At 39.0% G+C, this 15,564-nt stretch overlaps 1 protein-coding gene across 1 annotated transcript in view; it reads right to left on the bottom strand.

Annotated features, from left to right (window-relative positions):
• The window catches only part of CLSTN2 (calsyntenin 2), a 1,123,462-nt gene that overhangs the window by 894,790 nt on the left and 213,108 nt on the right, over positions 1-15,564 (bottom strand). Inside the window, exon 2 of the mRNA XM_030216144.1 lies at positions 12,904-13,128. Within this exon, the coding sequence (XP_030072004.1) occupies positions 12,904-13,128 (225 nt within the window). The remainder of the gene's footprint in view (positions 1-12,903; positions 13,129-15,564) is intronic.

Here is a 15,564-nt window from a genome sequence, read left to right as displayed (position 1 = left end):
ACACTGTTGTACATTCTTAGCCCGCTTATATGCCGAATTTATAGCATATCTAGGATAACCATGTTGCTGAAACCTTTCACACATCACTTTCGCCTGCTGCATATATTTTCTCTGATCAGAACTCAACCTCTTAATTCTTAAAAATTGTCCCATGGGTATACTCTCTTTGAGCTTTCGAGGATGGTGACTCCCAAAATGTAAAAGAGTATTTCTATCACTAGATTTATGATATACCCCAGTCTCAAATTGATGATCAATATACGAGATATCTATATCCAAAAATGAGACAGAACTACTCTACAAATTGTATGTTCACATTACAATTGTTCAAATATTCCACAAAATCACGTGCTTCACTCTCAGTACCTGACCAAACTATAAAAATATCGTCAATGTACCTTTTCCATGTCACTATGTTATTACATGCATAAATTGATGGATACACAAATTGAGTTTCAAAATCTATCATATAGAGGCATGCCGCCGTGGGGGCCACCGTAGCCCCCATGGCGACGCCTCTAATTTGCAAGAAGAACTGTTCTTCAAATTGAAAATAATTCTTTTCAATAATCATCTTTGCTATGTCCTTTAGCAAATAAAACTTTTTATCAGATAGATCAGATAGATCTAAACCCCGTAACACACGTTCAATAATACACAAACATCAATTGGTTTATCAAATGGAATTTCCAACGTATGCAAAAATTGCAATAAATCTCCAGAATCTCTAACATAAGAGGGAGTACACTGCACACTCTGATATAGATGATAATCAAGAAACTGTGAGAGGGGTTCAAAAAGGGAACCTACACCCGACACTATGGGGCGACCCGGAGGATTACAAAGTGACTTGTGAATCTTAGGAGAGAAATATATATTAGGAACATTAGGCTTCTTCCTCATCAAGTATCTATATTCCTTCTTATTAATCACTCCCTGTACAAATGATAGTTTCAAAACTTTGGAAACCTCTTCTATATATACCTCTGTAAGATCAGATGGTAAAAGACGATAAAAAGAAGTATCCATCAATTGATGGTATGCTTCTCTTTTATACTGTATAAGATCCTGCACTACAATAGCTCCACCTTTGTCAACATGAGAAATGACAATTGAAGCATCTTGTTTTAACTCTTGTAGCGCTCCCCTTTGAGATTTAGTCAAATTCTTACGAGCAAAAAACCGATATTGCTCCATCTCTTCCAACTCTTTCATAACTAATTTTTGAAACGTATCAACAGCCACATTTGTAACACCAGGGGGAACCCATACTGACGGAACTTTATATCTTTGAAAAAATGATAACATCTCAGTAGTGGATTGCTGATCATTCGCATTTTCTTCTAAGCATTCACCATTATCATGCTCTCCAAAATATGCACGAAGTTTCAATTTTCTAAAAACATTTTTGAAGATAAAATCATACCATGAAAGCATCATAAAATGCTGTCGGAACAAATGATAATCCTAAAGTCAATACTGAGATGTGATCAGCAGGTAAAGTCTTTGTTGAAATATTAATAACCGGACTTAAACTTTCCTCCCTCTGCGAGATCGTGTCACTAAAGGGACCACTGCCGGTACTTGTGGTGCACTCCTATGTTGCATTGATGACCTATCTTCCATTCCCTGATTATTCTCCACTTGAGTAGAATTACCTACTTCATCTCCAGATGAATCGCTCGAGGAATTAAGGAATTTAACTTTCTTACCTCTCCTATTCCTCCTAGATTTCTGCGAGCGATCCATCCAGGGATACACATACCCTTTTATATAATCATATACATCTATATGATAGATTTTGAAACTCAATTTGTGTATCCATCAATTTATGCCTGTAATAACACAGTGACGTGGAAAAGGTACATTGACGATATTTTTATAATTTGATGAGTGAAGCACTTGATTTTGTGGAATATTTGAACAATTGTGATGTGAACATACAATTTGTAGAGCAGTCCTGGGGTAGTTCTGTCTCATTTTTGGATATAGATATCTCGTATATTGATCATCAATTTGAGACTGGGGTATATCGTAAATCTAGTGATAGAAATACTCTTTTACATTTTGGGAGTCACAATCCTCGAAAGCTCAAAGAGTATACCCATGGGACAATTTTTAAGAATTGAGAGGTTGAGTTCTGATCACAGAAAATATATGCAGCAGGCGAAAGTGATGTGTGAAAGGTTTCAACAACGTGGTTATCCTAGATATGCTATAAATTCGGCATATAAGCGGGCTAAGAATGTACAACAGTGTTGGCTTAATACGCGACGTACAATGGGAGATCGTTGTGATCAGCAAGTCATTTGTGTGCTCCCTTATTACAAACAGACAAGGGATAGTCAAAATATTATTTTAAAATACTGGTCCACCTTATCGGTTCACCCCGCACTGTGTTTGAAGCCCCGTTTCTCTTGTACTAGGAATAAGAACATTGGAGAAATTTTATCAAAGAAAAAATTGAGAAAAGAAGAGAGGTTGGTAGAACAGGAGAGGCTAGGGGTCATGCACAGTGTGGAGCGTGTGTTTATTGTAAACATGCTATATGTACTGATCATGTGTGGATTCAGGCAATTGGTAAAGATTTCCAGTTGAAGGGTTGATCTGACTGTAATTCTAAGAATGTCGTGTATGGGATATGTTGTCCATGTAACTTGTGGTACATTGGGGAGACCACACGGAAGATTAAGATGCGTATTGCTCAGCATTTAAGCATTAGTCATCTTCAGAAAATGGACACCCCATTAGTCTCCCATTGGTCGCGATTACGGCACACTGTTAGTGACTTGAAGTTTATAGTGTTGTTTTGTTGGAGAGGAGAAGGGAGGAACTGTGAAAGTGAATTGATTAAGAGGGAACAGAGGCTGATCTTTAATTGGCAGATGGTGTAACCTTTTGGTTTAAATAAAGAGGTGGATTGGCCATTATTGATGACACTATAAAGAGTGTGGTGAAGGAGTTTAGGATCATTCTGTTTGTGAGAGTCAATGCAGGCAGTACGGAGGACTGTCTTGGTGTACTAGACAATGATGTGAAGCTGTTACAGGTTTTGAAATATATATATTTGGTTTAAGGATATTGTTAAATAATTGTATGTGTTGATGTGTGGGATAATTGCTAATGTTTGTTAGCAGGTCTCCTAAAGAAGGATATTGAAACACGGCCAGTGTTGAGACCGGATGGATGTTATGCTCTTGAAGAGAGATTGATATAAGAAGCGGAGTGGAGCAGTTAAGTTTCCATGTGTGTTGTTGGTTAAGCTTTTCACCTTTTGGACTGGTCAACAATTTGATTATCTGGAATGGATAAGTTTTTTTCATCTTTTGGACTGGTCAATACTTTTCTCATCTGGAGTATATTGAATGATCTACAAAGATACGATTAATCATATGACTGGATTGATTGTGGGATTAATATAAAGAAGATTTATTGAATATCTATTAAAGGAATGTAAAGGTGGACTGATTATATTATGAACAAGTGATTTTTTTCATGGACTTGACTGTTCAGAGTTTGTATATTTAATTGTATTTTGTGGTATGTGAGAAATGTGTGTGAATGTGAGTGTTGTTTTATGTAAATGAAGATTATTTTTGTAAAAAAAAATTTTTGAAATAAATTTTGCAGTAGTCGTTTGAGAGTATATGCATATTTATTGGGGAAATCCTGAAAACCTGACTTGATGAGGGCCGAGGTTGGAAACCTATGCCCTAAATGATGCTGAATGCTAATGTCAGAGTAATTCTAAATGCATTTGGGGGAGCATGTACTCTTGTGCATTTTACACCGGCTTCCAGTAGTAACCAAATGGTATATATACTAGGGCTATACTGAATATCCATATTCGATTTTGAGTTAGCCTCAAATAATGCCCCAAATACATTATTCATCTTTGGCCAAATAGTGATTTAAATTCAAATACGAATAATTCAGAGCTCTACTGTGCTTTATCCTACTGAAATAAACACTTGATCTCTGATTTCACTTTGTTTCTTTTATTACTTGTTATGCTAAAGCTCATTGACCATTATTTGGATTTGGTATTTGGATTTGGCCGAATATTATTTTTCATTATTCGCATTCAGCTGAATAGTAAAATATGCTTTTCGGTATAGCTTTATCAAGCTTAAAGGCCTGCGCATCCAAAAATGACCAGAAGTTTGTTTGGGGGTTTTTTTTCCACCAGGCATAGCTTTAAAAACAAAAGAAAAAGCCATCATTCAACCTTGGTAATATGAGCTTCCAGGCAAGGTACTAGAGCTCTCCCAAATGATGCAATATGCAAAACGTTTTACAACCACAGAGAATTTCATTGCTCTCCCGGTACATCATCAATAAACTGACTAGTGAACCTGATAATTGAGTTTGTAATTGGTCTATGAGCAGATTTATGGTAGGTGAAAAACAATGTGAACACATGCAGGTCAGAAAGCTAGTAGAACAGACATGCAAAATACAAATGGAATGGATTAGTGTTGTCCAATGTTTAATTAGGATAAAGGCTTAGAAATCCAACTACACAAGCTAAGTATCAACATTCAGATTAAGGAGGCACAAAACAAAACTGAGCATATGCATTTAGAGCTAGATTCTATATATGGCACCTGAAAATTCCACACACAAAAAAATGCCTAGGCGTATTCTCTAAAGCACGCCTATATTTTATAAAATAGGCTTAAATTACCACACAGTATATAGAATATGATGAGCACCTCTCCATATGCCCAAATTTTGTCATGGCCATTAAGCCATTTTACTTGGTGTAAATCCTGATGCCCAAGTTGGTTGCAGAGCAGGTGTATTCTATAACAATGCACATAAATTGTAAAAGTGACCACACCCCACCCATGGACATGCCCCCTTTTCAACTATGCAACTTACAGTTTAAGCATACTATGTTACACACTCTTCCTTAAACAACCATTATACTTTTATACATGAATCTTTATTGAAAATTCAACTCAATTATTATCATTGTCATCCATATATTTTAAAACTTTACACACACACCAAACACACCTCACTCTTACCTTCAGCCACACAAAACAAACCACAATTATTAACTTCAAATCCTAAAATTTCTAATACAATTCATACTTTCTTACCCAAAGATAGTATTACTAATTATACTTAAGGAACAGCTCGTCTTCCAAAATAATGATAGTCTATTTTCAATTTATACTCCACATAAATCCATTGTTTCTTCTCATATACAAGGGTAATGTTCCTGCTCCTTAATCAAATTATCTTCATAACATGATCTTTATACTCCACACCTAACCTGAAGTTTTTTGAAGAGTCTTTTTAATAATGCAGGTCTAAACTTACTCGTCTCAAGACAACTTGCAATTTGTAATCCACATGGATCTGTTGTGAATTTTCATACATTGGAGTTAACAAGCCCATTCCTTTTCATCAAGTTTTCAGAGATGTGGGCACCATCTTCATATACATGGCCCAAAAAATCTCATATATTCTTGTCACTTCACTAAGGAGTGGCCTAATGGTTAGGGTGGTGGACTTTGGCCCTGGGGAACTGAGGAACTGAGTTTGATTCCCGGCACAGGCAGCTCCTTGTGACTCTGGGCAAGTCACTTAACCCTCCATTGCCCGCCGCATTGAGCCTGCCATGAGTGGGAAAGCGCGGGATACAAATGTAACAAAAAAAAATTAAGTAATAATGGTCGTGACAAAAGGAAAATTATGCTTACATTTAGAGGTAGAAATGATGCAGCAACATTTAGTAAAGATTTGATAAGGCTGGTACACAGCACACAGGTACAACATTTGGGAACTGATGGTCTTCATTAGTAATGAGATTTTAGATGAATTGGCTCCTTGTTGTTCTAAAGACCATCTGACAAATGGTTTCAAAATGAGCTACTGAAACTGAAGCATAAGTGTCGAAAATTGGAACATATTTGGATTAAATCTCCCTCAGTTCATAATAAATTAGTTTGAAGGGCAGCTAATAAAGAATATAAATATGCTTTAACAATTAAAAGAAAGAAATATTACCCAAAATTAATTGGGGGATATTTGATGGATGTAAAGTTCTTATTCTGAATATTTGTAGTTATCGGCCAACCAGTTAGGTGCCCATATTCTGCACCAAGCCAGCTATATTTAGTTATTAAAATAGGCCACATAAAGAGCAGGCCTATCTTTAACTGCTATCCCCTGGATTCTATATAGCGTGACAAATCCTGCGCACAAATCCGGTCATTCTGGATTTGCGAATGTAATTTAATTACCTTAAGCCAATCAGTGCTGATAATTGACAATTATCAAGCAATTATTGATATCAATTGGCATTAATTAGAATTTACATGTACAATTCACTAAGCATATTCTGTAAAGTGGTGTGTGTAAATTCTAATGTGTGTTGCCAAAAAGGGAACATGGCCATGGGCGTGAAATTGACAGGTCATGGGCATTCTGAGAAATTACATGCAGGGTTATAGAATACACCTGCTTCGGACCTAATTTAGGCACTGGTATTTACACCAGGTTTTACTTGGCATATTCTATAAACTGTGCCTAAATCTAGGCGCAGTTTATACAATGCACCTAGGTGGAAATTGTTTTGGTGCCATATATAGAATCTAGTCCTATGTGCTTAAACCAGTTAGCACTGAATACTGGCTTAACTGGTTAAGATGCCGCAGTCAAAAATGAAACCAGAAACAGCTCAGCATTAAATATCCAAGTTTACGCCAGCTGAATATCCAGGGGGGTGGGCGGGGGTCATTTTTAGTGCCTACTTAAATTTCAGAAGGGAGATGTTCAGTCTAATGGAAGTCTACTCCAAAGTGCCGGAACAACTACTTTGATGCAAAAGGCACAGGTTGTCTCAAACTTAACCACATGGTAGGAAGCAATGAGAAGATTTTATTGAGCTGAGCACAGAGTATGGGCAGAGGTATAGGGAATAAGTGAAGGAATGCCTACGGAGAAAACTTGGTGGGATATCATGAGTCTATTTAGGTGTGACATGAGACAGGTAGCCAACGTTCACTACAGAGTAGAGGAGTGACTCAGTCAAATTTCTTCTTACCTAACAAGCTTTACGGTAGTATTTTTTTAGCAATTTTTTTAACTAATTGCAATTTGAAGCATTTGAGAAGATTTCAAGTCTGTGAGTACAAAATTACAGTAGTCAAATCTAGAAAGGACAAGGCAGAGGACTAGGAGCCACAGTGCCATGGTATCTATAGGACAAACAGAGCAAAATTGTCGGAAAGTAAAGAATGATTTTTTGAAGAAGAAGAAGAAAAAGAAGAAGTTGGAAACATGAGCATCAAAACTAAGAGTTAAATCAATTGTTACCCCTTCAAGAATCGCAGGGGGGGGGGGGGAGGAATGGAGTGGGACAGATGCTAGGCAGACTAGGAAGAGTAGAAAAAAAAAAAGCACAGCAGTAGACTTGGATGGGTTATCTTGAGATGGTTAATAGTAAACCAAATCTGTAACAGTATCCAGTTTAGTGGACAAATCAGAGATATAAGTGTGAGAAAGAGGATCAATAACAGAATAGTTGAATATCAGGGGAGGAATGTAAGGTGTAAAGATTAATTTTTCAACTCTAAGGGTCCTACTAAGAGGCATTAATTGTTAAAATGGAAAGCCTACACTAATAGTTAATTTATGGCAATTTCTACGTTAACAACTAATATGGAACAGAGCGAAGAATAGAGGGGAGGGGTAGTTACCGCAATTTTAGTTTATTCAAAAAACTGTTCATGATAAAGAAATAAAAAACAACACTAACAAAAACAGTTAAAATTAAAAAGTTAAGGCCTTAATGCCCTTTAGTAAAAGGTCCCGTTAACACATGGTTAATGAGCGCCAAAAGACTACCGTAAAATAGGTAGGTGGGAGTTACCATGTTAGCTTTTTTTTTTTTTTTTTGGGAGAGGGCATGCTATGTACCATTATCCAACTAGAATGTTAGGATTAACACATACAAACTGGGTAACGTAGGGTTAACACAGGGAACACTTAGTGCCTCCTAAACAGGAGATGGTAAGTGCTCCCGCCTTAGTTTTTTGCAGCTAAACATGCTAATGTGAACATTAATGCATGACCATCAAAGTTACAAAAAAAAAAAAAAAAGCCTTACAAATATGTCACAGTAAATCTGGTTTTAGCACCCAGGAAAGTCCCAACTTAGAATGCCCTAAGCCCAGATTTTACCACAGTTTTGTAAAAGAGCCCTTAACAGGTATACAGAACAAAAGACTGAGGGCCAGATGCACTAAATTTAACGAGCCCTTAACAAGCAAGTAGTAAACCCTGGTATGCACTAAAGCAGCTAACGAAAAAGGAATGCAGATGAGCAAATCGTGTAGAAACCCTATTGTAATGAGATGCACTAACCTTTTCCGATTGCTTTAACACTGGAAAATCTAACGAGAGGTCTGTACCTCTTGTTGGGGCTGTGTGGGATTGGAAAAATTATTAAAATGTAAAACAAAAAAAAAGATTGGGGGGGGGGGGGGGGGGCAAAAACAGCCAAGTGCTCGTCAGGAGCGTCCTTTATGGACGTTCTTCACTATATTAAAAAAAAATCAATGCTGTTTTGAAAAATGTTCAATAAAGACTTCATACAACTTAAAAAAGTGGAAAAAAATCCAAGTGCTCATCCTTTTTCAAAACTATTAGTGGGATTTGAACTCACCACCTCTGGATTACAAGACCAGTGCTCTAACCACTTGGCCACAACTGTACTTGCTTGGATGTCCCTCCCTTACTTCCAGGTCTCTCAGCTGAGTGAAGCACGGCCAAAATGGACTTTTTTTTTTTTTTTTAAGTGAAGCTTTATTAAAATAAAATCAAACAGGCTCCGATGCTGCAGGCTCTTTTTTGGGCATCATTCACCCCCGGAATAATAAAAACGTCTTTTTTGGCAGTGCTTCACTTAGCTGAGACCTGGAAGTCCCTGAGCCAATCACAACGTGGTCTGCCAAGCTAAACGCGCTGTGATTGGCTCAGAGACTTCCAGGTCTCTCAGCTGAGTGAAGCACGGGCAAAAAGGACGTTTTTATTATTCCAGGGTTGAATGATGTCCAAAAAAGAGCCTGCAGCATCGGAGCCTGTTTGATTTTTTTAATAAAGCCCCCCGCAATAATAAAAACGTCCTTTTTGCCCCTTGCTTCACTCAGCTGAGAGACCTGGAAGTAAGGGAGGGACATCCAAGCAAGTATAGTTGTGGCCGAGTGGTTAGAGCACTGGTCGGTGGCAGGTTCAAATCCCACTAATAGTTTTGTTAAAATTGGAGTTATTATTTTCTCCCCGTTTTTATTTATTTGAACATTTGTTATTCTGCCATTCATGAACCTTTTCAAGACTAACAACTTCCAAACTGCACTTGCTTGCTATGAGTGAAATTCAGCCAACACATTAGCAGAAGCGTTGTGACTGGCTCAGAGACCCGGAAGTCTCTGAGCCAATCACAATGCATTTAGCTCAGCTAAACGCGCTGTGATTGGCTCAGTGACTTCCGGGTCTCTCAGCTGAGAGCCTGCAGCATCGGAGCCAGGGTTACCTCGCAGGAGGAGGAAAAGCGTTTAGCTCAGCTCGGCTCAATGCTTCCTTCACTGTGATTGGGTGGAAGATGGCGCTGGGCATATGAAAATCCTAATGACAGTCTCCAGAATTGCTTCTATTTGTACCATGGTAGGTGCAGCGGGTGCCTGCAGCATCGGAGCCTGTGATTTTTTTGTTTTTTATAATACACTACAGTGAAGAACGTCCATAAAGGACGCTCCTGACGAGCACTTGGCACTTGAGGCGTATTTGGCATGCGCAGAGCAGCCAGCATAACGCTTTGCTGCTCTGCACATGTTGACCGGCTGATTCTCCGACTCTTTTACGAGTAGCTCATTTGCATTCACTTTCCTTGATGCACAGCCGTTCCCTACCGATTCGCTATGGAATTCGGTAGGGAATGGCTCTAATGACGACTTCTGTGCATCTAGCCCTGAGACAAGAGAAGCATTCAGTTACTGAAGCCTAATTTCAAATACCTGCCGCTACCAGCTCTTGCTCTGTCTTTCTTCGGCCACACGTTTATGTCCTCAACAGTATAGGCACTTTCGCTTTTTGTGCAAATGTGCCTAAAAGCTCTTCTGTTTGTGCTTTTTCCCCCACTTGTTTTTGATCTCCTTACACACTGGAGCTTTGCAATAATATGGCCCCTGAAGAGCATGCTGGTAATTCACTCTTGAACTACTGTAACAGCAGCAGTGAATTCATAGCTGGCAGGCATGCAATCAGATCCCTCGAGAGATGAGGCTTCTATAGATGAGCCTCTGAGGAGGTGCTGTTTAATAACACCATGGTTGCTAACATGTCTACCATGGTGACAGCAGATACGCACCCAGCTACTAGCCTGGAAATCTACTGTACAACAATCACTGCTGTCACCCCACCAAGACATATGAAATGAACTTAAATAATGTTCTTGTTGCATTTTGAGACGCTAAACTTGCAGCATTTTGCACATGGAAGTAAACACTGCAATTCATAAAAACATGCAGGTCTGCTCTGTGTTCGTCAATTATTGTGAGGATGCTAACAAACGTTTTAATAGTAAAATCTTCCTATACATTTCGAGTGCAGAATTTAAACACTCTGCTTAGGTTTATTATGATTGTTAAATGTTAATTCTAGGAGAATATCACAAAAAACTACATGGCCTACTTCACTTAGGTATCAAAAAACAATTATATATACTCTTTGGAATGAAACAAATAAGTGGAAAAGTTTAAAACTGTTCCCCAGATGTTTCAAATGAATTCTAAAAGAAATAAATAGGGCTTTCACACTGTACAAAATTAACTGTGGACTTGTATATCTAAATATTTTAACTGGTTTGGTTTTTATTATTAAGGGAAAATTATAGCTTATTTCCTTGGCCTACACTGCCAGTTTTCAAGGGCTACCAACAACTTAGGTTTTCTCAAGTTAAGTGCTTGTTTTAATTAGAAATATCTAATGATATAATGCCCACACCCATACCCCCCCCTCCCCAGTTCCTTTTCAAAACAGCAAGTCTTCGACTCTACAGGCCAGCGGCAACCGTACTGAAAAGCTGCCTGCACCAGGCCTTTCCTTCTGACCTGGCCTGCCCCTTCTAACACAACTTCCTGTTTACAGAAGGGGCAGGCCGGGTCAGAGGAAAGGCCTGGTGCAGGGTCCAGGCCACAGGCAGCCTTTCAGTTCAGCTGCCACTGGCCTGTGGAGCCAAAAACATGCTGTTTCAAAAGATACTGCAGGACGTCGGGTGTGGGCAGGGGGGAGCGGGAGCAAGGGCCGCAGGAAGGTCCGAGAAGGGAGTGAGAGTCACAGGAAGGTCCAAGAGGAAGCGAGTGATGCCAGGCAGCACGTGATTATTAAATCACAATTAAATTTTTAAACCAAGATTAATAATTAATGTGTTCATCGTGGCGTTAACTGCGATTAACATGCAGCCCTACTTTTTAGATGCCTCTCTAAATTGTCCCAATTTTGATGTTTTTTTTCAAAAATGACTCTAAATTATTTGGTAAGATGGTTATGATGCAGGGATGGGTGTTAGAACTGATAGTTTTGGGAAGGTATTGATTACTTAGCTTTAGAAAAGGAGTGATAAAATATGTACTATAATTTAGTTACTAATAGAGCTGTATTTATTTTTATGCTATTCTTATTTACCTCAGGCAGTACTGTGAGGCACATCATCAAACTGAAATAAAAACTGCACCTCTGACAGATAAACAACTTAGTTTTGATAACTTAGGAGTATAGTTCTGTAAAGATTATAACTTATGCTTGTTTTAATGCTACAGTTGTACTTTTCCACTGAGATTTGTAAACCCATATTTCAAATGTAATAAACCGCACAGCCAGTTATGATATAAACTGTTTTTAAAAACATATTTTTACTAAACCACGCTAGCAATTCCCACACAGCAAATGAGAGGAAACCCATCCGATTCCTATGGGCTTCTTCTCATTTGTCACAACAGGAATTGCTAGCGCGGTTTAGTAAGAGAGGCCTATTTGGAATGGAACAGCAGCCTAATGGTTGGAACACTGAGCTGACAACCAGCAAAGCCTGATTCAAACCTTATGAACTTGAATGAGTCAATTAACCCTCCATTGCCTCAGATACAAACTTAGGAGGGTCTTTAACTAAATTTGATCTTTAGTAAAAGACTTGCTTAGATTGTATGTCCTCTGGTGAAAGGGAAATACCTACTGTACCTGAATGTACACTTTGAGCTGCTACTAAAAAAAAGTGTAAGCTAACCCCCCCCCCCCCAAAAAAAAAAAAAATGTTGATTAAAATACCCCACACACAGGGCAATTCTGTAAATAGGTAATAACTATTACATGTGCATTATACATGTAAATGTTTAGAATGCTAGCATATGCCAATATTCCACCTAAGCGCTATTCTGTAAATATACTTCTGTCTTGCATAGCACGTATTGGCAAGAGAGGTGTATACAGGGGTGGAGTATAGGGGCGGCTTCCCACTTCTGCACATAGCTTACAGAATTCTGCAAGTTACTTGTGGTGCTGCCACATCAGATATATATGGCTGGCACAGATGTATGAATCTAAATATTAAGTGCATCACTACTGGGTTACTCTAGTATTTTATAAGGGAACCTAGGCACTTAGGTTCAATTGCGGAACAGGCTCCTACTAGGCAACACTTGGGAGTGGCAACATGGAGGATTCCATTTTTAGAATCACCCTCAAACCATGCGCCCCCTCACAGAATTACCCCCTAAAGTATTGCTAAATATTTTCATATAGGACTGATGCATAGGCTCTACACACACATGCACTTTTTCCCCTCTTCCCCTATCTTCCTCCCACTAGCAGGAGGACAGCAGTATTTCTTACCTGCATCTACCTTTTCCTCAGCTGGCTTCACTCTCAAGTCTGACTGCACGGGGCTGATGGGTCTCGAAAGATACCGGAGTCCCGGGTAGTTTCTACCATGAAACTGGTCCTGTGCTGCATAGGTTGAACTCAGGAGTTTAATAGTATGGTGTGTGGGTGGATGAGATGGCTGCTCTGTTCTTCTCCTGCCAGGTACTTCCACCGGCTGCAAATTGGTATTGGGGGCTGCAGGGGGAACAAAGGATTGAGGTCAATGGAAAAAAGAGAAAGGACCCTGCCAGCAATTTTCTGATATTATTACCACAAATTATAAGGACTCAATATAAATTATCAGTGCTGGAGGGTATGTTCTGTAGAGCAACTGTGTGTGCCAGATAAAGCCAAAATTCAATGAATTAAATTCAGCATTTTCCTACTTATAAATTCTCTCTACATGGGTGATACATCCAAGACATTACACACTGAATTAGGAATGAGGATGTTTTCAATTGATTAGCTCATTTCTTTTCTTTTTCAAGCAATAAAATACACTTCCAGTCTTCACTGTCTCTGGCTTAATTTCCTAACAATATTTTTTCTCCGTTTCTTCCCATTCTTTTGTAATATCTATGTCTCTGGTGCCTTCTGTTTTCTTTTCTGTTTCAGATTTGCCTCATTCTCACTCTGACTCTTTCTATGGGGTATTTTTCAATAGTGCTTTATCCCTTCAATTTCTAATATGCCACCCTCCTCTCCTTCCTTTACCTCCACTTTTTCCTAACCCTTTCTTCACCTTTTTCCTCCCATACATACCTCTCCCCTTGCTCTCTTCACCTTTCTGCAACACTCTCTGTCCTACCACTCTCTCCTCTAATGTCCTTGCAACCTCTCTCCTTATATGTGTGCACTCATCTACCCTCTTTCATCCTGAATTCTGTCCCCCCCCCACCTTTCCCGACCCTCTTCTTAGGACTGTCTCCCAAATCATAATCTCATTACATTATTTTCTTCTAATTCCACCAGAGATCTCTCCTTTGCCCCCCCCCCCCTTCTCTTGAGTACTGTCAAGTCCCTCTTACTCCTGTATTCTTCTCTCTTATAGTCACTTGCATTAATCCTCCTTCCTCCTGTTCTTACCCTCTTCCATTCCCCCCCCCCCCCCCCCCTGCAAACTGTTCACTATCACCATTTTCCTCTAATATGTCCTCTCTCCTCTACCTGTGGCAACAAGACATCTTCAAGGAAAAATCACTGGCCAGTTCTCTCTCTCTTTCCCAATGCATTTGGGTTTCCTAGGGAAGAGAAGGAAGTGGGTGAGCTCACGTTTTGCCTACAATACTAGCAGGAAGTCTTCAGGACATGTGGAGGGAGAAAGACTTAAGAGAACTGTTGACTCGCGCTCTCCCTCTATTGGTAATGGTGGAAGCGCTGAGTGATGAGAAAAAGCAGACTTGGTGGCTTTATCCCCCCCCCCCCCCCCCCCAAAGCAGTAATGGAGGCAACTCTTCAAGGGAGAAGTGGTGAAGAGGAAGACTGGCTGATAAACCCTCCCCTCCCTTGGCACTAGAGCACGGGATCTTTAGTATGCTGGTCAGGGCCACCAAGAGACAAAGCCAGGCCCAGGGCAAACAATCTTAAGCACCCCCCCACACACACACACACACATACACACATATAAGTCAAAAGAAAAAATCTTGATAATATCTATAATTTAATATATTGTAATAATTATATTGTGGGATATAAATGTTATAAATAAATAAATATAGAATACGTAAGAGACAGACTGTGATTGTATTCTAGTGGAGGAATGCTTTGAGAGCTTTGTTGTTGGCAAATGTTTCTCTGACAGTGTCAAAGTTGATGAGTCTTCCTAATTCAGCTTCAATGGCAAGCAATCCTAAACTACTGAGTCTCTGCTGCCCCACTGTTGATCGAAGCGTGCTTTTTACTCTTATCAAGGTGCTGAATAATCGTTCAGCTTGAGCCACAGATACTGGTACAAAATATGTGTAAAGCAATATAGACATTTGGAAACAGTGAGAACAGATTCAAACACTTTAACTTGTTCAATAGTTCAAGCGGCTCCATTGGGTCATTTCCAATATTGGCCATGTGAATTGCTTTTAAGCATTTTATTTCTTCAAACAATGCTGAAGAAGAAACATCAGTGCTGTATTTGGTGCAAAAGGTTAATTTCTTCTATTTCTTCATCAGATAAAAGGAGATACAGCCAAAGGAAACTGAACGTTTTATGAAGTTTCACACATGCTTCATATCGCACTGTTATATTTGCAACAACACAATCAATCAAAACATAAAAGACATTTTTGAACCATTCTTCATGATTGATTGATGTGATTCATTGGCCATTCTTTTTCTTTTCCTAATATGTGGTTTCAACATGTGGAAATTCCATGTTGAAACCTATATTTTCAGCAACCAGTTTGCTTTCTTTTCAAAATGGCACTTCAATTTTCTGTAATAACTTTCAAGTTTGATATTAAGTTCCAAATGTTTTTTTATTTCAATTTCTAATGAACATTTCTTTGCTTGCCACTTTGTTGTGGTAATCTATTTCCATCAAAACCTTAAGCCAGAGAGAGCACATAAGGACACATTGAAATGGTTTCATATATGTCTGCAGTCCGTCAATTTCAAATACGGTCTCAGGTCTAAAGT

The sequence above is a fragment of the Microcaecilia unicolor genome, chromosome 10 (assembly GCF_901765095.1).
Source record: "Microcaecilia unicolor chromosome 10, aMicUni1.1, whole genome shotgun sequence".
In the NCBI taxonomy this organism is placed as follows: Eukaryota; Metazoa; Chordata; class Amphibia; order Gymnophiona; family Siphonopidae; genus Microcaecilia; species Microcaecilia unicolor.
Note: the sequence above shows the minus strand (reverse complement) of the source record. Positions and strands in the feature narration are given on the sequence as shown.